At 36.5% G+C, this 24054-nt stretch overlaps 2 protein-coding genes across 4 annotated transcripts; one reads left to right on the forward strand and one right to left on the reverse strand.

Moving 5' to 3' along the window:
• Positions 1-6246: 6246 nt before the first annotated feature.
• LOC111468591 (ubiquitin carboxyl-terminal hydrolase 23) lies at positions 6247-14121 on the forward strand. 3 transcript variants are annotated; one of them, XM_023113848.1, is made up of 12 exons: positions 6248-6470; positions 6552-6773; positions 7526-7640; positions 8299-8409; positions 8828-9000; positions 9131-9460; positions 10280-10405; positions 10548-11162; positions 11270-11368; positions 11463-12141; positions 12792-12882; positions 13629-14121. In XM_023113848.1, exons 1-12 carry the CDS (start codon positions 6459-6461, stop codon positions 13786-13788), a joined length of 2733 nt encoding a protein of 910 aa, XP_022969616.1. In that variant the 5' UTR covers positions 6248-6458; the 3' UTR covers positions 13789-14121. The 3 variants fall into 3 exon arrangements, with proteins under 3 accessions (XP_022969613.1, XP_022969615.1, XP_022969616.1); XM_023113845.1 differs by having other exon boundaries at positions 6247-6773; XM_023113847.1 differs by having other exon boundaries at positions 6247-6773; positions 10548-11126.
• A 2359-nt stretch (positions 14122-16480) lies between these two features.
• On the reverse strand, positions 16481-22216 carry LOC111468596 (26S proteasome non-ATPase regulatory subunit 9-like). The gene is made up of 5 exons (XM_023113857.1): positions 22017-22216; positions 21653-21713; positions 19215-19319; positions 17224-17566; positions 16481-16761 (listed from the first exon to the last, which is right to left on the reverse strand). The coding sequence occupies exons 1-5, from the start codon at positions 22155-22157 to the stop codon at positions 16740-16742; spliced, it is 672 nt and encodes a 223-aa protein (XP_022969625.1). The 5' UTR covers positions 22158-22216; the 3' UTR covers positions 16481-16739.
• Positions 22217-24054: the final 1838 nt, after the last annotated feature.

A 24054-nucleotide genomic window follows, 5' to 3' on the forward strand; every position in this document is an offset into this window, starting at 1 on the left:
TAAACTTTGCGGTTGATTCCTTTCAGTTTTCTCTCTAACTCTCTTTTTCTTTTTCAGGGGTTCTGACGGGTTTTCCTTGAACCCCTATTATGGTTGGAGGGGCAAAATGGCATTTTTGCCCCTCAGTTGACTTAGCCCCCCCCCTTTACGTTACAATTGGGGACCTCATGCATTATGTGTGCTCATGCATTATGTGTGCTCATGCATTGGGGGTACCCCTATTCCTTCACTAGGGTACAAACGCGTACATCTAATGGCAGGACAACGATCATTATGTTTTGCATAGCGCAGCCGTGAAGGTTACTGGTTCTAACGGGTGTCCGACCTAAAGAATTCCCAGAGTATGCTCGCCCACGATGGAAAGTGGCCCAATGGTGTGCGAACTGACTGGTGATCCCATACTTGCACGTATGGATTATGTGTAGAGTATATGGTGCACATCCAAGTTACCTGTTAGGACAGCTCTGTAGGAAGACAGATTGAAAGATAGGTCCCATCATCTCATTTGCATGTGATTGTTGCATAACCCCGATAGGGGATAGGGGGTCACTTGCTGAGTATTTCTTTAAATATTCAAGCCATGTGTTACTACATTTTTCAAGTTAAGGCAAGACATTCCTGTACGACTAACGACGACATCGCAACTCGAGATCATGGCACATGCATAAGATAGTGGTATTTATTTTCTTAGACTTAGGCTAGAATATGATGTTTTTAACTTAAAGCTTATTTATTTTATTTTGGGTCTTTTGTTGTGTCACTTTAAAGATGTTTTTGAAACACGTAAGTCCATGGTTGTGTTTTAAGATAAAAGATATATTTTATGGAATTCAAATGAAGTCTTCCACATTCAATGTTTAGGATATGTATACAGTTGTGACCTTAAATTAAGTAATAAATTTCGGGTCGTTACACATTTAACATACATCACAGCACAACGTCAGACTCATACATCATCATAATTCATACAATCTTTGGTCTATCCTATTGTAAGGCCATTTACTTGGTTGGCCTTGGCCAAAGTACCTCATAATTAGCTAAACGCAAGCTCCCATTATGTGAAAGCTGCTTCCTACGTTGTCGGGGTTTGTTTTCTATCACACCGTTCGCCACCTTTCTTTAGTATTTCACAATTAATTTACCAATAACTCAATAAATGTGAAATACGTCTCTAAAACGGCCTCGAATACCTTAATGGAGCCAAAAACAGGAACGGGAGGGTCGAAATAGTGGAAATCAGACTGAAAACAGGTAAGCTGAGCCAAACAGCCGTTGGGAGCCGCTTGAGTGTCACCAGAGGGAGCCCGAGCTGAGCTGAGGGATTGCCTGCGCTGCTGTGTGCCACGTGGCAACAGTAGAACATGTCACGTTGTGCGGTGGCGTCGGGTCATAGTCTTGTTCGGGTCGCGGTACAGATCGTCGGTTGCAGAAGGCTACTAGGGCAGACTGGTCGTTGGGCCTCAGCTTACAAGAATGGGCCGCAGGTGTTTGTGTTGCAGGCCGGTTCGGTTATATCGTGGGTTTGGTCTCAGGTTGGTTCAGCTGAACCGTTGGCTACAAGGCTGGATTGAGGTTTGGACTGAATTGGAATTTGGACCTCGATTTCACGGGCTAGATTTAGATTGGTTTGGCCCTCGGGTTTGGGTACTCGGTTTGGGCTGACCGGATCCGATGGATCCTTCTTCCTTACCTAACTTTTGCGCAATTTTTTTGGCGCATTTTCTCTCTCCTTCTACCGACATTTCCGTTGTCGATTTCACTCCTCTTTCTTCCTTTTTCTCTTTGTTTGTTGTCCCTTTTTCCTTCCTCGAAGTTTTGTGGCCTAAAAATTCCTAAGACCACAAATCTAAGAACGTTTAGGAAAATCCAATTTTCCGACTTTGGTCATCGACGATAACGCTTACGAAAAGGCACAAAACGTACCTTGAGTTATTGTGTTTTCGTTAAGGATCCTTCTCGTGATGGTAACTAAGCGTTTGACATCAGTTTTTGGGTGGTTTGGGACTCGTCAGAAAAAGTTTGCAACTCGTCGGCGTTACTCGAAATCTCTCTCTCTCGTATTTTCTTTCTTTTATTTGCTTGCAGGTAATCTGAGGTGTTCTGGGAGTCGTGGGCTAAAGGCTGAGCGGGGTGCGGTTGTCGTTTCGCGTGGGATCTGTGAAACTCAACTGTCGCTGGAAAACTCGTGGGTTTTCCGGCGACTGAATTTTATTTTTATTTTTTTTCTTTTTGTTTTTCTTTTTCCTTCTTATTTTCTTTTTCCCGAGTTTAGACACCGGACGATGTGCCACCCTTCTCGCTGTTCCCTGAAGGGGGTAGACACAAGGCAGTGTGCCAGTAAGGATGTTGGGTCCCGAAGGGGGGTGAATTTTGATGGTGGTCACATATCGATTGGAGAAAGGGATGAGGGCCAGCGAGGACCCTGGGCCCTGAAGGTGGGTGGATTGTGATGTCTCACACTAGTTGGGGAGGAGAACAAAACACCATGTGAAAATCTTCCCATAACAAACGTGTTTTTAAAGCCTTGAGTGGAAGCCTAAAAGGGAAAGTCCAAGAGGACAATATTTGCTAGCGATGGGCTTGGACCATTACATTATCTGTTAGGTGGGATGCTCTGCACCATGTTTTTCTTAACAAGATGTCATGTTCGGTCTCATGTTTTCCCTCACCTAGATGAGGTGCCATGCACCATGTTAGGGATACCCTAGTCACGATGGCAGGATGTCACGTTCATGTTTGCACTGATCATATAACCTTATCGATTTTTCATGGGGAGTAATCTAGGGCCACGTTAGGGAGAACTACAAGAAGAGAGTAATTACCTTAGCCATGAATCTAGAACCTCCTAGACCTCCCACGATACATAATGTTCATGACTCAAATTATGCCGCTTGGAACGTATGAAGTCTTTGGTACAGGTATTCAGGTTGTATCACAGGGCAAGCCCTAGATGTACATCGTTTGGAATGCAAGAAGCCTTGGATGTAGGTTTTCAAACTATGTTGCTTGAAACGTAAGAAGTCTTGAGCGTAGGTATTCAGACTATGCTGCTTGAAAGGTATGAAGCCTTGAACATATGTTTTCCAGATGCAATTTCAAACCACGTCACTTGGAACGCATGAAGCCTTGAACGTAGGTACAGACTGTGTAGCTTGGAACGTAAGAAGTCTTGGACACAAATTGTCAAGTTCATGACTTGTACTGTAAATCCTAGGGAGAGTGTCTTGGAGAATAGGACAAGAAAAAGAACAATATCATAGACAAGAACAAGATAACGATCAAGTACTAGGACATGGATCAAGATCAGTTCTAAAGACAAGAACCCATAACTTTAATACAAAGACCCTTACATCATAACCAAGGTTGAGACTTCATCATACAAGGACCAAGGCCCTCAAGTTAGAACATGTCAAGAACTCATTATTCATAACAGAACCTAAGGGCATAAGTACTTGCAACAAGAACTAGAACAAACCAAGAAATAGTGTGGTACCCTAGTATACGAAGGGCACGATTAAGAGCCTACAAGTAGGCTATTTACTGAGTCTTTGTACTCACTTCGTATTTTCAAGAAATTAGGAGCTAGTCAAAGTCAGAAGCAGACTCGGGAGTAGGTACCATAGACAACCCTCACCCGTCATCCTCAGCCCTTTTGTTTTAAATATTTTATGTTCGTTCTTTATTTTGTATTTTAACTTGTATTTTGTATTTTTGAACTTTATATTGTGAAATAATGTAAATATATTATATATTATGTTTCAAATTCTTTATATTTTATCTCACGAAAAATTAGCCCGTCTTTTTAGAGTCATTGAGTCCCGTCCTTACACTTGTTAATTCCAAATTAAAAAAATATATATATATATTAGGAGAGAGAGAGAAAAGAAATTGTAAAGAAAAAGATGGGAGGGAGACAAAAGAGGACCAAATGCATTGAAGAGTATAATATGGTAGGGAGGAAGAAGTCTATGCCCATCATTCCTTGCGTGTGAAACAGACGAGCCCTTAAGGAATATGAACTCGGGAGGGAGGCTCGATTCTATGAATGTCCCGAATACGGTACTAGCTTCATTCTTTTAAGTTGATGTCTTGACACTCGAACGCTTCATGTTATATGCCTAAAGTTATAAATGCTACGATATTATTACTTCCATACAATCTAATCCTCCCAAGTGTCCCGAGTATGGTACTAGCTTCATTCTCTCGAGGTTGCTGTCTTGACACTCTAACACTTCATGTTATATGCCTAAACTTAGAAACTCTACGATATGATTAATTCCATAACTCTCTAATCCTCCCAAATGCCCCGAGTATGGTACTACCTTCATTCTCTAGAGTTGCTGTCTTGACACTCGAATGCTTCATGTTGTATACCTAAACTTAGAAATGCTACAATATTATTAGTTCCATACAATCTAATCCTCCCAAGTGCCCCGAGTATGGTACTACCTTCATTCTCTTGAGTTGCTGTCTTGACACTTTAACGCTCCATGTTATATGCCTAAACTTAGAAATGCTACGATATCAATTAACTCTATACACTATAATTCTTCCAATATTACAGTGTGCTCGTGATTATTCTCAGATAACCAAACCAAAAAGAATATTCGGATTAAGAACCCACGACCCAAATTCCCAAAATTGAGATAATGTTAGTTGAACGATGCTCGTGTGTAACACATATAATTAATACTTTGATTGAGGGAACAAAAAAGTGAAATGTAATTCCCAAATTGCCCTCATCCCATCTAAAAGTGTTAATTAATATTTTTAAATAATATTTATGCTTATAAATCAACAAAAACTTATTAAATTTTGTATAAATTAAATGATTAAAAACAATTAACAAGATAGTAAATTAAGCTATGTTAGATATATATATATATATATTTTAAAATTAATTTTATAACCATTTTATTTATTTATTATTATCTATATTTTTTACAAATATTTTAAAAATATTAGGGAGATTTTAAAAATTAAAAAAATTAAAATATATTTTAAAATTTGATTTTTAATGCCTAAACATGCGATAAAGTAAGTTTCATCAAAGTTAAACTAAAACGTGTATTTAATGAATTCAGACGCAGCTAGACTTTCTTTAAAAGAACATTGGAGCTTCATTTATTAGAACAGGAATTTGACATTTGAGGACAACAAACCGTTAATGTTTAATTCTCGAATTTATAGACATTTTAATATAATTTTCAATTATATACATATACCATACATATTATATATACACATATTTTATATATATATATATATATATATATATATATTTCATATTATAAGTTATAATTTAGCTAGTGGAAAAAACATTGTTGATAAACACGAGAGTTATAACCCTACAACTAACCTTAGGTTAGTTCAAAATTGCTATTGAGACTATATAAAATGCTATAAGGTTGCATTTATATTTCAGATATTGAAACCGTAGTAAAAAAAATGCATTTATATTTTTTCAGTCTAAATTAAGTTATTTTGCGATTGTAATAGGTTTAGGTTACTGGTTTAAAATCATTTAAATTTGACTTAATTAATATTATTTCAATTTAAAAAAAAATTAATTTATCTTTAGATTAGAACATATATTTTTTTATTATTTAAAAATAAGAAATAAGAAATTCTTTTATTATTATTGTTAAGGATATTTAGTAATAAATTATAGTTTACCACATATATTATATTTGATATTTTATTATAAGACAAATATCTAATATTTTCCTTATTATTATAGGTATCTTTCCATTTATTGTTATTTCCATTTATTACTATTTTCATATCCTTATAATTCATTTGATTATAAATAAGATAACTTTTACACCTAGGAATAATCAAACATTCACAATTATTTTATAAATTCATACGTTTGGTTTGGAGTAAATAACAAAAATAAATAAATAAATAAATAAAATGACTAAGAGTGTAATTCAAGGTAAATTATTATTATTTGATTAAAAAAGAAGGTATTTTTCGAGTCGGAAATTGAGTCTATTTTCCACGTGTCATTATTTAATTGGCTATTGCAGATTTCCGAGTGACAAACATCGCAAAAGTACTGTTTTCTCCTCAAATCAAAACGTGGCGTTCATCTGTTGGCTAAGTAGATCCGCATCCCAGCGAAGCCAGAATCCACTGTAACGCGCTCACCGTAATCTAAGCTGCACCAATTCCGAAAAAAAAAAAAAAAAAGAAAAGAGAAGCCAAAAAAGACTTCTGTAGGGTTTAATACTGGCGCTTTCGCCTTTCACTCTCTCCCTCTTTCGCAGAAGCCGTGCTAATGCGCGAAGGCTCTGCAAATCAATTGCCTCTCAGCCCAATCCCTGAATCCTTCGCCCTCTCAAGGAGATTTCACGATTTTGTTTCTCAAAATCCGCTTTAGAATCTGAGGAGGGTTTTGATCTCTTTGGAATCGCGTTTTTTTTTCCTTTTTTTTTTGTTGGAAAGGCTTTCCAATGGCTGACGGGGTTGTTTTCAAACCGGAGCTTGGTGATAATCAGTCGGATTGTCCTGGGACATCGACTGATTTAGTGTTTTCTCTGTTTCAGAAGAGGGTGGATTATGTTCCAGCTAGGAGAACTTTCAAGGGGTTTGATAACGGCGGCGGCGATTTTGAACTCACGACGCTAAACCCCAATAGCTCGTTTGGTCAGAAATCTGGTTCTAATGTGGATCATTCGGCTCTGAAGGGGAAGAAATTGGATGGGTCGGAGCTTTTGGAAAATGGGTTGGACCCCGAGCTCAGTTTCGAGATCACCTTTCGCCGAATTGTAAGTGGCTCTATGATTTCTGTTGATATTGCGTCATTATGTGTCGGTTTTAAGATTTTATTTGAGTGTTTGATTGATTGATGGGCACCCATGCGTTATAATTTTCAGTTTTTGGTTCGGACCCAGATTTGATGTGGCCGTTTTCTTTTCTTTTCGTTGTTACTCTCTACTCTGTTCAGTGGCTTCATGCCCTGTCTATTTGTAGTTTAAAGGGTATCTTAGGCGTTCTTGAGAACTCGTAATTTGAATCTTGTGCTCATTTTAATGCTAATTTGGGGCTAATTGGTTTTGTAGTTGCCTCGTTTTACTAGCTCTCTATAATCTATTCCTATTATATTCTTCGTATCTGTACTTCTACCAGAATTGTTTAATTTCGCCTTTTATCTCAAGAAAACGATCATGCATGTTTATCATCAAGTTGTGGAATTCTTTGTCTTTCCAGATGGTCTTTGATCCAGACCATTGTAATTATCAGTCTGTTGCTGGTTTTTTTTAAATCTTACATTTTCACATTGCTCGATTTTTCAATAAAATTTTGAACCTTGGATCTCTAGGAATTTGTCTCTTCAATTTCTAAATGTTCATCTTTTGATTCGAAATTCGTGCCAAATTGGGTGTTTTTTTTTTTTTTTTTTACTTCATTTAGGTGGCTCATAGATTCTTTATTGCCTGGCATGTTATTTGCTTGATGTTTGAATATCAATTATTTTTTTCGAAATCAAACTTAAGGACTACGGGGTTACCTTTCGCAGGGTGCTGGTTTGCAAAATCTTGGGAACACATGTTTTCTCAACTCAGTGTTGCAGTGTTTGACATATACAGAGCCTCTGGCTGCATATCTTCAAAGCGGGAAGCATCAAAATTCTTGTGTGTTACTCTGCATATTCCTCTTCCTTAGATTTAGAACACAATGAATTTAAATTTGATATACATTTTAGCAAACTTGCCCTTGCCATTTTTATTTTTAACCGTAAGCCTAATGTGAAATAGTTTTGACTTTCCTCTATCAAAATCTTATATATTTTATAGACGATTTGTTCTATTTTGAACAGGAAATATATATGTTCATATATTTACACTAATTAATTTCTAACACATGCGTTTGGCATTTATATATTTGGGGTTGAATTCCCATTTCTATTAGAATTATATTTCATATTTTTAAATTTGATTTTAGTACTACAAATGTAAGGAAAGGAGTAGATACTTTAACTACTAATTTATGCTCATTGATAATTAATGTTTTTAAATTTAGACCTAGGTTGTATTTTTTAATTCAATTTAGATTTGAAAAATGAGTTTAAGTTCCCAATCTTATTGAGCTGGTACGATGTATTCTGAGTATGCTAGCGTCTAAAAGCTAGGAGCAGAAGTACAGATAATGCAACCTGTCATTTTATGCAAAATTAGGACATATGCACATTGTATGTATAGGGTCGCATGCAAATACGCTCGGTTTGTTTTAATGTCTGCATTAAGATTCTGATGCTTGGTCTTGTCTAATTCAGTTTCGTAATTTGTGAAGGCCATGTAGCTGGATTCTGTGCTCTATGTGCCATCCAGAAGCATGTCAGCCGTGCTTTGCAGTCAAGTGGGAGAATATTAGCACCCAAGGATCTTGTTTCTAATTTGCGATGTATCCTTATAATTCGCTATAGTTAATGTAATTCTTTATTGTTTAGTTTTATTCGAGATTCTTGGGAAATGGATAACAGTATAAATGCTATCATCAACAATTAAGGCAAAAAGTTTAAGAGGAACTTTTGTTATGTTTGCTTCTTATCGGGGAAAAAAATTATTCATTGAAAAGATGGTCTAAGAATGTCCTTGTCATCTTATTCTACATTTGAATGAGAGCAAAATTATTAGAAGAGAAGACTCATGATGTGTATATCAATATTGTGTCTGGCTCTTTCATAATGAATACTGCGTTTACCATATGTTAAAGTTGGTATATTTATTATTTTTCTTACCAGTAACCATTTTAGCTGGATGTAGACTGTCTTTTATCTTCCTATGGTGTTGGATTGTTCAATTCTTAACCGTTCTCTTAGGTATATCTCGCAACTTCAAAAATGCTAGACAAGAAGATGCTCATGAGTACATGGTAAACTTGCTTGAATCAATGCATAGGTGTTGCTTGCCTTTAGGCCTGCCAAGTGAATCTCCTAGTGCCTATGAGAAGAGTTTGGTACACAAGATTTTTGGTGGTCGCCTCCGAAGTCAGGTAATCTCTTAGTTAGGATCAGCAGATCTGTCACAACCTGAAATGGTGGAAAAAAGAATGATATCTAAAGGTTGCATTGTCCTCTATGTAAATTCTTCTGTTGACATGTAATTCCTCTACTTAATTTCAGGTCAAATGCATGCAATGTTCTTTTTGCTCCAACAAATTTGATCCATTTTTAGATCTAAGTCTGGACATAGTGAAGGCTGATTCTATTCATAAAGCATTTAAAAACTTCACTACTCCTGAGCTGTTGGATGGAGGGGAAAGGCAGTATCAATGTCAACGATGCAAGCAAAAAGTTAAGGCTCTTAAGCAGTTCACAGTTTACAAGGCACCTTATGTTTTAACTATTCATCTCAAACGATTCCAGTCGTACAATCTTGAAGAAAAGATCCACAAAAAGATTCAATTTAGCCCTACATTGGATCTGGCTCCTTTTGTCAGTGGCTCCTATGCTGTAAGCTTCTCATTCATACACATTTTATTTCATTTGGGTGCTATAGACTCGGTAGTTGTTTATTGTATTGTGCACTATTAGCTTATTAATATTCTGCTGTTGCAAGCTAATCATTCAATTTCCCGTGAAAAAAAGCTTAATCATCAATTAGCATGCAATATTTGTATTTTAATCATCAATCTTATATAATTGTTCTCTGATACAATCCTCTGCAATTCCATGCTCATTTTACGGAAATTTATAATTGTACTAGGCTTCTAGCTTATTACTGGATTGCTGCTTGGTTAATGCATCAGTAAGCTACGTGAAGAGGGAGATAAGAGTGTATGTTGAGCTTCTCTGGATAAATCATATAAATGACGTGTGTGTTATCTTGTTAGGTATTCCATTTTCTGGAACAGATTGCCTTTCCCATTAAACTCTGGATTATGGAACAGATTGCCTTTCCCATTTCTTTCATTATGACAGATGTAAAAATTGTTTCATGCCTGTTAAACATACCTTTGCTATGATATCTTGTTAGGTATTCCATTTTCTGAGCTTGTTGATTGCTTTATGGTGTTGTGTTGATGATCAATTATTTATATGGCTATATTTTTAAGAATGAACAGAAAACATAAAAGGGTTGTTTGGTGCTGTCATAGTACAATGACTCAAATAAGTTATCATTGTTTTTGTTTACTGAAATGTGAGATATTAATGTAAAATAGTCAAATCCCTTGAACCTGTGCGACTTGGTTATAATTTGTCTTGGATTTCATTATCTGTATTATGTGCTTATGCAATCCTATGGTTTTACTGAGCTTCTTGCATTACCAGGATGGAGATTTGAAATACACTCTTTATGGGGTTCTTGTTCATCATGGTGGTAGCACCCGTAGTGGTCATTATTATTGTTACGTTCGAACATCCAGTGGAATGTGGTATGCTCTTGATGACAATCGGGTATGTGGTACAAAATTAATGGTTCTACCTAAGTGCACTGTGTTATTTTCTTTTCATGAAATGTGAATAATTATAAAGAAGAATTTTCTATCTCCACTTATCTTACCCCCGAATTTACATTGAATTCATTTGCTTGTTACAGGTTTCACATGTCGGTGACAGGACAGTTTTTGAGCAACAGGCATACATGTTATTTTATGTACGGGACCGAAGAAAAGTTGTTCCAAAGAAACCTGTCGACATTGCTTCGAAAGAGAATATGAAAACATCTACCAATTTAAATAAACCTGGTTCCATTGTCAACCCAGGTCAGAAGGACAACTGTACACAGAATCGTACATTTGAAAAAAAATTAAATGGCCCCTCCAATGATGAATTGGTAAAAGAGTTAAAAGACTCATCAAACGTAGGTACATCAAAAACAACAATTTCAAATGGACCATCTGTCCCGAGAGAAACTGAACGGGCAAGTAAAGAATGCTCAGTACTGGAGGCGTCGTCCATGCCAAAATCTCCTTCAGTGGGAATCTCGTCACTAAAGACTTTTAACAAGGAAATTATTCCAAACTCTAGTTCCGCAGAAGATTTACCATTTTTACCCAGAGGTATGAACAGTAGCTTTCATGCTACTAATTCCAAGAGCTCATTGGCCAAAGCAGCTGATACGGAAATCAACCATTTTGACAGAAGCTTGGGTGTCTCAGTTGCTACTTCTCTCAGTGTAATTGATGCCAACGCATCTGCCATTCTTCAGGCTGTAAGTTATGCTTAGTTTGCATTTCTTACAGGTTGGAGTATTTGTTGTTGCCAATTTGATTTGCAAAAAGACCCATTTTGCTTAAAAGCTTTTGGTTTCACTCGCAGAATGATAATGCTGCTTCAATCCAAGAGTCTGGCTGTAAAACGTTGAAGAAATCTGACCCTGAGATAGTACCAAATCAACCAATTTCAGAAAGTAGCAAGGTCCACCTTTATATTTCGTTGAAATGCCTTAGCCCTCAACACAATTGTAGTTTCCTGGTTTCTTCAACTTATTCTTGTTCATCCATTCTTCCAGGTTGGCATTTCAGATCAAATTTCTGTTGGTAACTTGTCTTCTGCGGATGCTTCTAATTGTAAGAAGATGCCCGATAAGTCAAATAAAATATCAAGTTCAACTATGGTAGAGGGACTTTTGCTCTCAAAAACTCTTGATTCAAAGCATGGCAGAGGATTGAAAAGAAAACTTTTGAAGTACCCTTCGGGAAGTTTGCATCTCAGCTCAAACATTCTTTTCAAGGCATCCTTAAGCCTGTGTAAGAAGAAGAAACATAGAAGGAAAAAACGCCAATCTCCAGGCTCCAAAAGTCTCGCTGTGAAAAGCTTGTTCAGTAGAAACAATGTGTCCTCTGATTTTGGTCCATCTACATCTGAGAAATCTGAGTCCATTTGCTTAGTTTCTAAGTCCAGGAAGAAGGATAAGCATGGTTCTAGAGAAAGTAATGGTAATTGTGCTAGGAAAGAAGGTCATAAAGTGGAGTCGCTAACTGATATAGTTGATAAAGAAGGCGAAAAGAGAAGTACAGAGGCACATTCTGTGGTTGCAACTATGAACACATTGAATTGTAGTACTGACTCTATCATAGTGGCTAATGACAATGGGTCCGTTGAAACGAATTTTTTAAAAGATAGAAAAAGAAATTCTAATCAAGATGACTCGCGTCGTGCTCTTACCAATGGTTTTCAAGATTCAGTTGGTAAGCAATTTATGCTACGTTCCTACATTTTTTTTTATTATACTTCAGGTCTGGAAGCATTTTTCTCTGACGCTTGTTATGAACCTGTTTTAATTGCATAACCTTCCTGCTACATGTTAGATGATATGTAAATTCTGCATCAGTTGAGAAATTCCAACCTTAGCTGTGTTATTATTATTATCATTTTTTTGTATTCTGCATCAGTTGAGAAATTCCAACCTTAGCTGTGTTATTATTATTATCATTTTTTTTGTATCTGCATCAGAAATGATGCCTTTTAGACTGGTCTTAAGATTTCAGTTGTGCACTTTGACCTCTGGAAAGGCGTTCCTTAGTCGTCATATTCTCATTTTTATACATAAGCAATCTCGTTTTGTAATTGCATATTCATTAAAGCATTCCCTGGTTTGTGTCATTTCTCTTTTGTAGCCTTCTTTTGTTATGATTGAAAGACAAGCCTTTGTTAGTCCCAATCCAAATATTACACATTTGTCTTATTTTGCATTGATTCACGGAAATGAAGTGTTACTTGTCTAGTTCTGATGGGAAGATCCAAGTGTTGTACTATATACTACTCTCGATCTCGGATGCTGAAACTTGTTCAACTTATTTATATTTCTAACAAGTCAAAAAAATTGTATTTATTGCAGTCAAGCAGTGGGATGGGATTGACATGCCTTCATCTGGGAATGGGTTCACTGGTATGGAGAATGTTAGCATCGGCTACGTTGCAGATGAATGGTGAGTTAAAAGTTTCTCATTGACCCTTTCTTATTTACCAATGCTTGTTAGGTAATAATAATCTGTTCAAGCTGACGAAAGTTGTGAGGAGAAGTTACAAGCTGTAGTGTAGCTTTATTTCAATTTTTATCTTAAACGCATATACAGATTTTACTAATGACTGATCCAATAGTCTAGTACCACTTCAATCTGGTCAATACCGTTTGCTCAGCATTCTGGGTGTGAGTATTGACCATATTCGCTATTGTTCGTGTTTGTGATTGTCTTAGAAAGACTAATAATAGGCCAAAGTGGTAAAACTATGGTAACAGTCCAAGCCCACCGCTAGGAGATACTGTCCTCTTTGAGTTTTTTCTCAAGGTTTTTTAAAACGTGTCTGCTAGTGAAAGGTTTCCATACCCTTTGGAATGGTTTGTTCTCCTCCCCAACCGATGTGGAATCTCACAACTATAATTCTAATCAGATAAAAGATGTCCATTTCCAAAACAAACACACACAAACCCAGAAGTTATTATGCTTAACGAAATACATATTAGTAGGTAAGTTTAGTGCTCGATAAGGACCATGTAAATAATAAAAGGGCTTAGAGGGAATGAGTTCAAACCATGGTGACTCCTTACCTAAAATTTAATATCCTACCAGTTATATTCTCATTTCATGTTGTGAAAATAGTCAAGGTGGGTGCAAGCTATAACTCGAATGTAAGATATTTTGACATCGTTTATATATATATGCCAAATTTACAGGGACGAAGAATATGATCAAGGGAAGAGGAAGAAGATCCGACAATTTAAACACACATTTGATGGACCAAATCCTTTCCAAGAGATAGCTACCAAGAAATCACAGTTTAAGAAGGTAAAGGTGGAAAGATGTGGATCTGGAAACGAACCATTTAGGATATGAAGAAGAAAGCAGGAGAGGTGTCCACAAGGCGGCTGTAAGTTTTGCCACTTGACCGACCAACCACAACTACAACTCTACTTGCGGGTAACAGTTCTATCAATTTTGATGTTTGATGTGTAGCATTCTTGTTGGGCTGAAGGCTGTCCATTGATTAAGTGTGTGTGTTGTTATTTCCCCCCTTCCCCCTTGGGAAAAGAGGATGATAGAATCTTTAGAGATTTTATATGATGCATTTGACTTCATGAGAGAATGAGACTGATAATTAATTGTGTCACTTCCAACTTGGTGAACTGTTTTATCATTCTTCTATTTAAACTCATAAAGTTTCTAGCTGTTCTTTGGCTCTGGATCATCTCAGTAGGTATCTTTTGATGCTTTTTGGTTGAATTATAAGCTAGAGACTTAAAAGGCCTTTTTGTAATTATAATCTTGGTTTGATTTTGTTGGATTCAAGCCTTTGTTGTTTCTGTAATTACTTCTTGCACTCTTTTTTGTTGGACTAGTAAATTCTTTCATTCTCTCTTAAAAAAGCTTTGTTTATTAATCCAATTTTATTCTAGTAGATTCTTGAATTTGTAATTTTTTTTAAAAAGTAGGAATGTTTGGAAGATATAAAATTGGTTTGATATTATTAGAATCTCGAGATTGGAAAAGATTCTTCAAAGGTCTCGGGTCCTAGAAGTGCATGATAAATACCGTCAAAACCCAATACTGTGGAGGAAATTAAGTGAAGTACTTCAACATAGTACGGAAAGGTGTCTAGCTTCTCCAATGGGACCTACCCCCAATTAGAGTAGCTAGGTGGGGAAGTAAAATCAATCCTTGTTCATATATCGGCTTCTCAGGTACGAAATGAGCCACTTTGAATAGGTTCACTATGGCCCAGAATACGATTAATCCGGCATGGCTACTTGTTTAAAATAATTTATGGTTCATAAATTAGTTACCAACAAAATATCCAATTTTAACTATTATTAATTAATTTATGAATATGTTTTGTTTACTTATGATTTTCATATGATATATCATTTTATGCATATTTCAAATTAACAAAAATTAAATGATTTTTATAACATGAAATATTATATTTATTAAAAAAAAATTACATTTTTAAATGCAAGTCTGCATTCTAAAAGTTGGGTGTAATTTTTCATAACTTTTACGCTATTAACTCACTTGTAGGAGTAATAATTGACGTAATATTAAGAGAGTATAATAGATTTATAAAGAGAGATTAAATATTTTGTGATTCAATCTGATGTCTGAATTTAGATCGAATAATTTGTAACAATTATAAAGTGAGTCATATTAAATATTAAGTCTTATTAGAATAAAATAAAACATCTAATATTATCCATATGCTATAGACCCTTTAAGCTATTACTTGAATATAATTCATGTATGTCAACTACATATTATCTAAGATTATACTAATAATGTTAGATTTTTTATACCATAGATAATATTAAATTCTAAATAAAATAATCAAAATTATTATGAAAAATTAAATAATTAATTAGAACATTTGACTAAGATCCATTCAGGATTGGGTTCAATCGAAGTCAACATAAAAAGTCGATGATAAAAATCAACCATCAACACAAAATTTCCCGATCTCGACACAATTCTCTTCTTCCTTTCAAGCCCATTTGGTGTTGTTGGCTTTGTTTGAGATATTTTAAACAATTTTTCATTTCGAGCTTTTATTTATAGGATTGAATTGGTTACGAGCTAGTATTGATTTTTGAAAGCATGATGCAGGATTAAAGTACATATTATACCAGCAATCAAGATAAGTAAACTTCTAGTTGGAATCTTACATGCTTGACTTGATGAATTGTCTAATATAGGTTAGTCCTGATGTGATTATTGTACGAGGTTAGCTATAATTTAAAAAATGTATGCATTCTACCCATAGGAATGAAGAACATTTTGTAGAGAAAGATTAATGCTAGGTATGATTTTAATTGATGTGTATTCAGCCATGCAAATGAAATAAATGTTCATAAAAAGGAATGTTTACAATATGTTCATAAATGAGTCTCTGGTGAGTCCTATAAAAAACTACAACTCAAGACCATGGTTTTAAATCCCGCTAGAAAAAAGTATAATGTTGCATGTAATTACATTTTCTGAACTAATGAAATCAGTTACGGAGTATTTATAATAATCAACCTTTTCCAAAATATTTTCATTTGGGACAAGAGTAATAATATTCTAGACACCTAACAACGATTGCAACACATGCCATGGATAGTATTGATAGCGTTGGCTTCCACACAATTATCATATTTTAAATGTTTTAGTCGTATTTAAATTAAAGTAAGATTTATGTTAGCATTTTATAATTCTTAGTTTTAAAGAAATTTTCTTAAATAAAATTAAAATCTCGAATTTCTAAACAACCCATTAAAAACTCATTATAATCTTCCTCATTTCGACTTTTCATCTCTCATATTATATGTGAAACAAAATTTGTTGGTTTCAAATTTAGATAGCTAAGTTATAATTTTGTCCTTAAAGTTTGATAAAACTTTATAAGTAGTCATTATGACTTGATAAAGCCTCATAAATAGTTCTTGTGATCGGATAAAACCTCATAAATAGATCTTATGGGTCGGAATAATCCTCCTAAATAGCTCCTACGGTAAAAACTACATTTAGAAACTAATTCTAATATTTAAAACATGAGTAAATTCTAACCCAAAGTTGTAATTTGACTAATATTTTAACATCCAAAGGTGGCATAAAGTTCAACTTATCCTATTCATTCAATCTATAGAGTTTCCAGGCAAAATGACAGCAGAAGGGGGAAGGGTGGATTGTAAATCCAGACACATTAAGATAAATTTGTCAAACATGTATCACATGGGACCTGTAGAACAGCAAAGAAGAAGTGACTACCGTTATATCAACAACCGTCAGGACAGGCTGAGATTGTGGCCAGAGAGCTACAACATCCGAAAATGGCATCTGCAAGCAAGCAGTAACAGTGACAATGAATTCGTGGTCAAGCCAACAGATCATTCTAAAGGGAACTACTAAATTCCTAAAGCCCACAAGAACAAGTAGCAGTTTCTTAATGGGTTGCAGTAAATATTTCAACAAAAAAAAAAAAGGGCAAAAAATCATTTATAATTCTTTAGAAATAAATTGAAACAAAAGAAGAAGAATAACTCTAGGGTGAAAATATTTGCTAAAACTATCGCACCTAAATGGTGGTGAAATACTCTATTTATAATCATCAAATAAATTACAAAATAAATGACAAGATATTTGCCTAAAAGTCAAATATGGTACGTATGGTAAACCGTAATAGAAGGCTAAATATCCTTAATGTCAGTTGTCAAACAGAAATTTCTTCAGTCACAGAAAGCAGGTTGCTAATTTGATTGAGAATTAAGCAAGTGTAAAAAGGCCAAGCAATGCACATACCCAAGAAGGCCCCGGCCTTGCCATGATCTGGGCGTCACAGTCAAATTGTGTGTAGATCCATGCCTCATAACTACAACAGGTATTGGACGACCTTGATTACTCTGGGCTTCAAAGGCTAGCTTATGCAACAGATCATCACCAGCCTCGACGTTCCCGAATTTAAGAACTTGATCACCAAGTTGTAATCCATCGTCTGCTGCTGGCGATGCATTTACTATTTCATCAACCAGGGCGAAAGGTATACTAACATTCGCATCTACGTCCATGGTAGTGGAAGAGTTGCTCTGAGAAATACCATTTGAGGTTGGGGATGCAACAGTGACATTTGATCCCTCTGTATTCCCTAATGGTTGAATGAAATAGGATGATTATTCAAACAGCACATACATCTTAAGACAATTTTCAAAACCATGAGATCTTAGAGTGATTACAATACAGGATATATACTTAATATAATCGGCAGGCATATGTGATGGCTTTAATATTTGAGTTTTCACTGTTGTTATTTCTTTGTTTTAAAAGGAACAAATTTCTTGAAAAGGAAAACAATGAACGTGGGAAAAGATAAAAAAATCTCCTAGAAGGCCATAGCAAGTAGGCATCACAGGGGTACTACAATTGGCCAGAATTAAGGAAGGAAAATGTAACGGCCCAAGCCCACCGCTAGCAGATATTGTCCTTTTTGAACTTTCCCTGTCAGGCTCTCTTAAGGATTTTAAAACGCATCTGTTAAGGAGAGGTTTTCACACCCTTACAAAGAATGCTTCTTTCTCCTCCCCGATCGATATGGGATCTCACAATCTACCCCCTTCGGGGCCCAACGTCCTCGTTGGCATTCGTTCCCTTCTCCAATCGATGTGGGACCCCCCAATCCATCCCCTTAGGGGGCCAGTGTCCTTATTGGCACACCATCTCGTGTCCACCCCCCTTCGGGGCTCAATCTCTTTGCTGGCACATTGCCCGGTGTCTGGCTCTGATACCATTTGTAATGACCCAAACTCACCGCTAGATTGTCCTCTTTGTACTTTTTCTTATGGGATTTGCCTCAAGGTTTTTAAAATGCCGTCTGCAAGGGAGAGGTTTCCACACCTTTACAAAGAATGCTTCGTTCTCCTCCCAATGAACGTGGGATCTCACAGAAAATAGTAAAAAAAAAAATGTTAGGGAGGACACAACAATTAGACACTAAGAATCTTGCTACATCTCACTCTACACCTACCTCAAAAATTCAAGAACCTTCGTCAAATCCCTAAGTACCAAGAAGAAGAACTATTAGTTTTCGCCTAATCATTTAGTGGCATAATGGTGAATTTCTCGGTATATATTAGGGCATTTTTCAAATCTCCACAAATAGTATTGTAGTCCCTAGATATTATCATTGATTACTTAGTACATAAACCTAAGCCCACTCTCTTTTCTCCTTAAATATCCTCTTTACCCTTCCTGGCCACTCTTTGTTTTCCTTAGTCTCCTCTTCCTCTCCAAATTCTCCAAACTATATTTTCCCCTTTTTCCAGCATCAAATTTTTTTATAGGAGTAACAAAAAAGAAATCACATGTTCATTCAATAGCATCTCATTCTGTTGCATATGACAAAGATAGAACCTTCGCAACATTTTCAACGGTTCGAAAATAAAACTAACTTCCAAATTTTTTAGAGCTAACTTCATATAATCCTCAAAACACCTCACCCCACACTTTTAGGGATTGGTGTGGCTGTTAACATAAACATGTAACAATGTAAGGAAATTAGTCAGGAACGAATTATACACGAAGATCCATTCTAACACCTTTGTAAAACAAAGCAGAATCCAAGTTGTACAAGTGTTGAACTCTCCCTGAATACTATAACTATGGGATAGAAATTCTAGTGTAGCTGCAACTGAGACATGTGCTTCGTTTCTTGTTTAAAAAAAACATACTGAGGCATGTAACTTGTAAAGATAGTCGAAAACTGTCATTCAGAAGCATAGAATCTACCTCACAATTACCTGCATCCCTAGAAAGTGACAAGCTGGAAGCAGGCTTCACAGAATGTAAAACTTGAATGTTCCGATTGATCTTTTCTGTGATCTCCGTGTGGTCATTCCTCAGCTCTACAAACAATAGAATAACAGGTCAACAATTCGATGTATAATAATTATGTCAGAAGTGTGTAAGATATTCCCTTAAAATATATTTATATTCAGAGGAAAACGTTTGCTCTTAGGCAATACGATACTCCCAGCCGAAATATTGTTAGACACCTCTAGACCCTCCAGTATCCCTCACCCTTCAGGTGGTCCCTCCAAATAACAAACATTCCCTAACTAACTGGTTAGAGATGTATTGACCCTCTTGCCCCTCCTAAAATAACACTTCGTAATTAGGAGCCTAACATCACTCCCCAACTGCACATCCTGAAACAATGTGATTTCGGTAGAGATATGGAATGTCGTATTGTTCCAAATCCTGCGCAACTTAACCATGTGACCGACTGTTACTGGCTTTCCCCCACAGAAGCAACACAAATATGTTTCAACACACTTATTCACAATTTCAGTTTGGTTGTCCGGCCATGGATGATAGGAAGTACTTCGGCAAAAGCTTAGTACCTTGCAATTGGAGCAATTCTGTCCAGAAGTGGCTGATCAGTTTTTATCATGGCTCAGAAACTATTGAATGAGGATAACCATGGAATCTCACTACTCTTATAAAAACTTCAGCCACTGAATTGACCGTACGGGTGCTTCATGGCAATAAAATAGGCTTCTTTGCTTAATACATCAACCACTACGATCACATTCATACTGGTGAGGTCCATCGAGATATCTTCCCAACACATGTTCTACAATCTCAAGAGGCAAAAGTAGACTAGATGGAGAAGTTGCATGGATTTGTGCTTCTGACAAATCAAACATTCTTCCACATATTTCTTGGATGTCCCTTTCATTCCACCCCAATAGAGTTCACTAGTCAACCGTTTATAGGTTCTTAGAAACCTTGAATGACCTCCCAACCCAAATTCATGAAAAGTTTGTAAAACTGTAGGAAGAAGCGAAGAGTTTGAGGCTACGACTAACCTCCCTTTGTATAATAGTCAGCCTTGGGATAACGAATACCTTGGCACACTCATCTTCATCCAACAACTATTGAATAATCATACTGAGTTTGGGATCATCAAGTACCTCTTTTTTTACCACATCAACGTGAAGAATGACAGGTACCAAAAAGTGAGCTAAATGAACTGTTGGTGGCAGTTGTAAAGGAGCATCAACCACCTTACTTTCAGAACCTGGTCTATATAATGCCTCGAAATTGTATCCGAAGAGCTTATCCATTGTCGATACTACGGTTGCAACACTATCTGCTCGAGCAAAAACATCAAAACTTCTGATTCTCACAATGAACTTTTGACAAAGGAGATAGGGCCGATTTAGCTTGCACTAGTGAACTCTGATAATTTGATTTAGGGCCATCAATTAGAAGGCTTAACAATTCGTTTTCACAATGAACTTTGATCACAATGAACTATGGCTATCAATTCACGCTTATAATTTGATTTAGCTTGCAGTTTGGCTGATAAATTGCGACTAAAGAAAGCAATAGGGTGTTTCTTCTCATATAGTATTTCTCCCAAGCCTGTGCCAGATACATCGGTCTCCACTACAAACAACTAGTTGAATCTGATAATGCCAACACTGGCAATGTGACCATACACATTTCAATTGTTCAATGGCCTCAGTAGCTTGTTGAGACCATTCAAAGGCTCTCTATTTAAGCAATTGGGACAATGGAGTGACTATTCCATAATTCATAACAAATCTTCATTAGTACTTGGTCAGTTCCAAGAATCCATGTAATGTACGTATGTTTTGTGGAGCCAACCACTCGATTATAACTCAGATCTTTACTTGATCAGCTCCGACCCCATTTCATAATACCCAATGGCCAAGGTTTCAATTCTATCTTTGTGAACTGGCCTTTTCCTCAATTCGCTGCATAGAGGTGCTCATCACAAGAAGAACTACAAACTAGAATATCATCAAAAAAATTCCAAGATGGACGTTCTGAAATGGCCGGAAAATTCAATTCACCCGTGCTTGAAAGGTCAAAGGTGTATTTGTGAACCCAAATGGAATTACAAAGGCATTCAGAAGTAATACCTCACCATGGAAAACAACGGAAAGAAATATAAATTCCATTTGATTCAAATCCTTATACACCCAGCAGCAGAATAGAGAAGAACATATCCCCAACTTAGAATGATCCAAAATTTACATGGATTATGGTATTCTATCACTCTTAAGATTAACGATACCGTCACTGGGAATTTCGGACCTACTTCGCAAAATGTATTACTATCAAATATTACTCTGTTAATTTAAAATGCACTTTGGCACACCATAACTAAAACTATGTCTATAATGAAAAGATTAGAACACTCTACCAGTAAGCCGACGCCTCTCGGACAGAATAACTGGAATGTCAATATCTGATCGAGGAAACCCCTGCAAAAATTTGGGGAACAAGGTAAGTTCTAAACAACACATTAATCATATACTCATAATCCAAGCAACTTCCGAAGTCAATCATGCTCAATATTCCGATGCTTTTAAGCACATGAATTGCAAATAAAACGTAATTGTGGGCTATTAGCAACTCCACAAAATCTCTTTTCAAGCTCAAAATAGAAAAATCACTTAAACCTAATCAGCAAAACAGGAAAGCATAGGAATTATAATAAATTTCAATAAAAATTTCATTCATTCATGGAAATTGAGGGAAATGGCGTCGTTGCAATTCGCAATCACCTCAGAGTCAACGAGATTTCCAGAGAGTCCAGGAGCGCCAGGCTGAGAAAGGCGGGAAATGATGGCATCCATCTGGGCCTCAATAGCGCTCCTCTTCTCCATCAGACCAATGGTCTCTGATTTCACATTAGAAGCCACCATTTTTTCTTGATTGAAAGCTTCTTCTCTTCGTTGATAGAGGTTTCCTAGCCGGAACTGAGAAACTGGGACGCCCGAGGCTATAAATGTAAGAAAATACTAAATTAATAAATATTATAATAATAAATATACTTAAGCTCTTAAAATTATTATTAAATATATATATATATATACACGTTAAAAAATAACTTTGATATTTTTTTTTCTTCCAAAAATATTATAAAACTTTAAAATTAAAAGTATTTGAAAAATATATTTTGAAATTTTAAAAAATATAGCATAACCCATAGAGGAAATGAGAAAACATAATAATGGAGTAAACCGTTTGAAACAACTATTAGTGAAGGATATTTGTTAGACTACATGGAGTGTTAATATCGATAGTATCATATCGGGACCCACGCTTCACGTTCAATTTCTGATGTAGCTTTAAGAAAACGTTGGATATCCAATTGGCTTTAAGAAAACGTTGGATATCCAATTGACTTTTAGCATTATTTTCCACCCACAAACAGATAGATTTTTTGAGAGGAGAACAAAACACCCTTTGTAAGGATGTGAAAACCTTCCCTTAGTAAACGCGTTTTAAAGCCTTGAGGGGAAGCCCGAAAGGGGAAACCTAAAGAGAATAATATCTGTCAGAGGTGGGTGTGGGTTGTTACAAATAGTATCAGAGCCAGATATCGGACGATGTGCCAGCCTTCTCGCTGTTCCCCGAAAGGGGGTAGACATGAGGCAGTGTGCTAATAAGGACGCTGGGCCCCGAAGGGGGGGTTAGATTGTAATGTCCTACATTGGTTGGGGAGGAGAACGAAACGCCCTTTATAAGGGTGCGGAAACCTTCCCATAGTAGACGAGTTTTAAAGCCGGGGGTGGATTGTCATGTCCCACATTGGTTGGAGAAAAGAACAAAACACCCTTTATAAGGGTGTGGAAACCTTCCCCAAGTAAAAGGAAATCCCAAAGAGGACAATATTTGAAGACATTTTATGTGTTTGCATGTTGAATTTCTCAAACAATTGGGACTTCAAGTTGCACCTTATGAAATTCACTATAATAATAGTTTCCAAGCAACCATTGCCACGACATTGTTCAAGGCTCAATATTGAAAATGGTGGAGGTCCTTAATATATTGGGGAGAACTGATTGAACGTGAGCTATTAGGACCATAATCGATTCGAGCTACCAATGAGCTCATATAGAAGATCATGATGAGGATGCGTACAACACAAATTAGACAGAAAAGGTACATCGTTGTAAGACAGGAGCCTAGAGTTTTAGCATATGACAAGGTATTCTTGAAAGTGGCACTGACGAAGGGTGTTTTGAGGCTCGAGCGTAAGGGTATGTTAAGCTCACACTTCATCAGACCCTTCAAAATTCTAGATCAAATCAAACTAATGGCATATCGATTGGCTCTGCAACCAGCCCTTTTTGTCATGCGTAATGTATTCTATGCATTTATGCTCCGTAAGTACATGATTGACTAGACTCATGTATTAGACTGCGAGCCTTTGCAATTAGATGAGTGTTTAGAGTTATGAGAAATGTGTTCTACATATCTATGCAATGTCCCACATTGGTTGGGGAGGAGAACAAAACACCATCTATAAGAGAGTGGAAACCTTTCCTTACCAGACGCGTTTTAAAGCCTTGGGAGGAAGCCTGAAAGGGAAATCCAAAAGAGGACAATATCTGCTAGTGGTGGATCTGGGCTGTTACAAATGGTATTAGAGCCAAACACCGGACGATGTGCCAGTGATGTGCCAGTCTTCTCGTTTGTTCCCCGAAGAGGGTAGACACGAGGCAGTGTGCTAGTAAGGACGCTAGGCCACAAAGGGGGTGGATTAGGTGGGGGTCCCACATTGAATTGGAGAAAGGAACGAGTGTTATCGAGGAC

This window comes from Cucurbita maxima, unplaced genomic scaffold (genome assembly GCF_002738345.1).
Source record: "Cucurbita maxima cultivar Rimu unplaced genomic scaffold, Cmax_1.0 Cma_Scf00037, whole genome shotgun sequence".
Classification (NCBI taxonomy): Eukaryota; Viridiplantae; Streptophyta; class Magnoliopsida; order Cucurbitales; family Cucurbitaceae; genus Cucurbita; species Cucurbita maxima.

Bases quoted from the DNA above. Each gene is read 5' to 3' on its own strand.
- LOC111468591 (XM_023113845.1), top strand. From the start codon at position 6,459: ATGGCTGACGGGGTTGTTTTCAAACCGGAGCTTGGTGATAATCAGTCG. The intron at 6,774-7,525 runs GTAAGTGGCTCT...TACCTTTCGCAG, and splicing joins AGATCACCTTTCGCCGAATT to GGTGCTGGTTTGCAAAATCT. The intron at 11,369-11,462 runs GTCCACCTTTAT...CCATTCTTCCAG, and splicing joins CAATTTCAGAAAGTAGCAAG to GTTGGCATTTCAGATCAAAT.
- LOC111468596 (XM_023113857.1), bottom strand. From the start codon at position 22,157: ATGGTGGCTTCTAATGTGAAATCAGAGACCATTGGTCTGATGGAGAAG. The intron at 17,567-19,214 runs GTAATTGTGAGG...TTCAACCATTAG, and splicing joins GTCACTTTCTAGGGATGCAG to GGAATACAGAGGGATCAAAT. The intron at 16,762-17,223 runs GTATGTGCATTG...GCTTGCTTGCAG, and splicing joins CAAGGCCGGGGCCTTCTTGG to ATGCCATTTTCGGATGTTGT.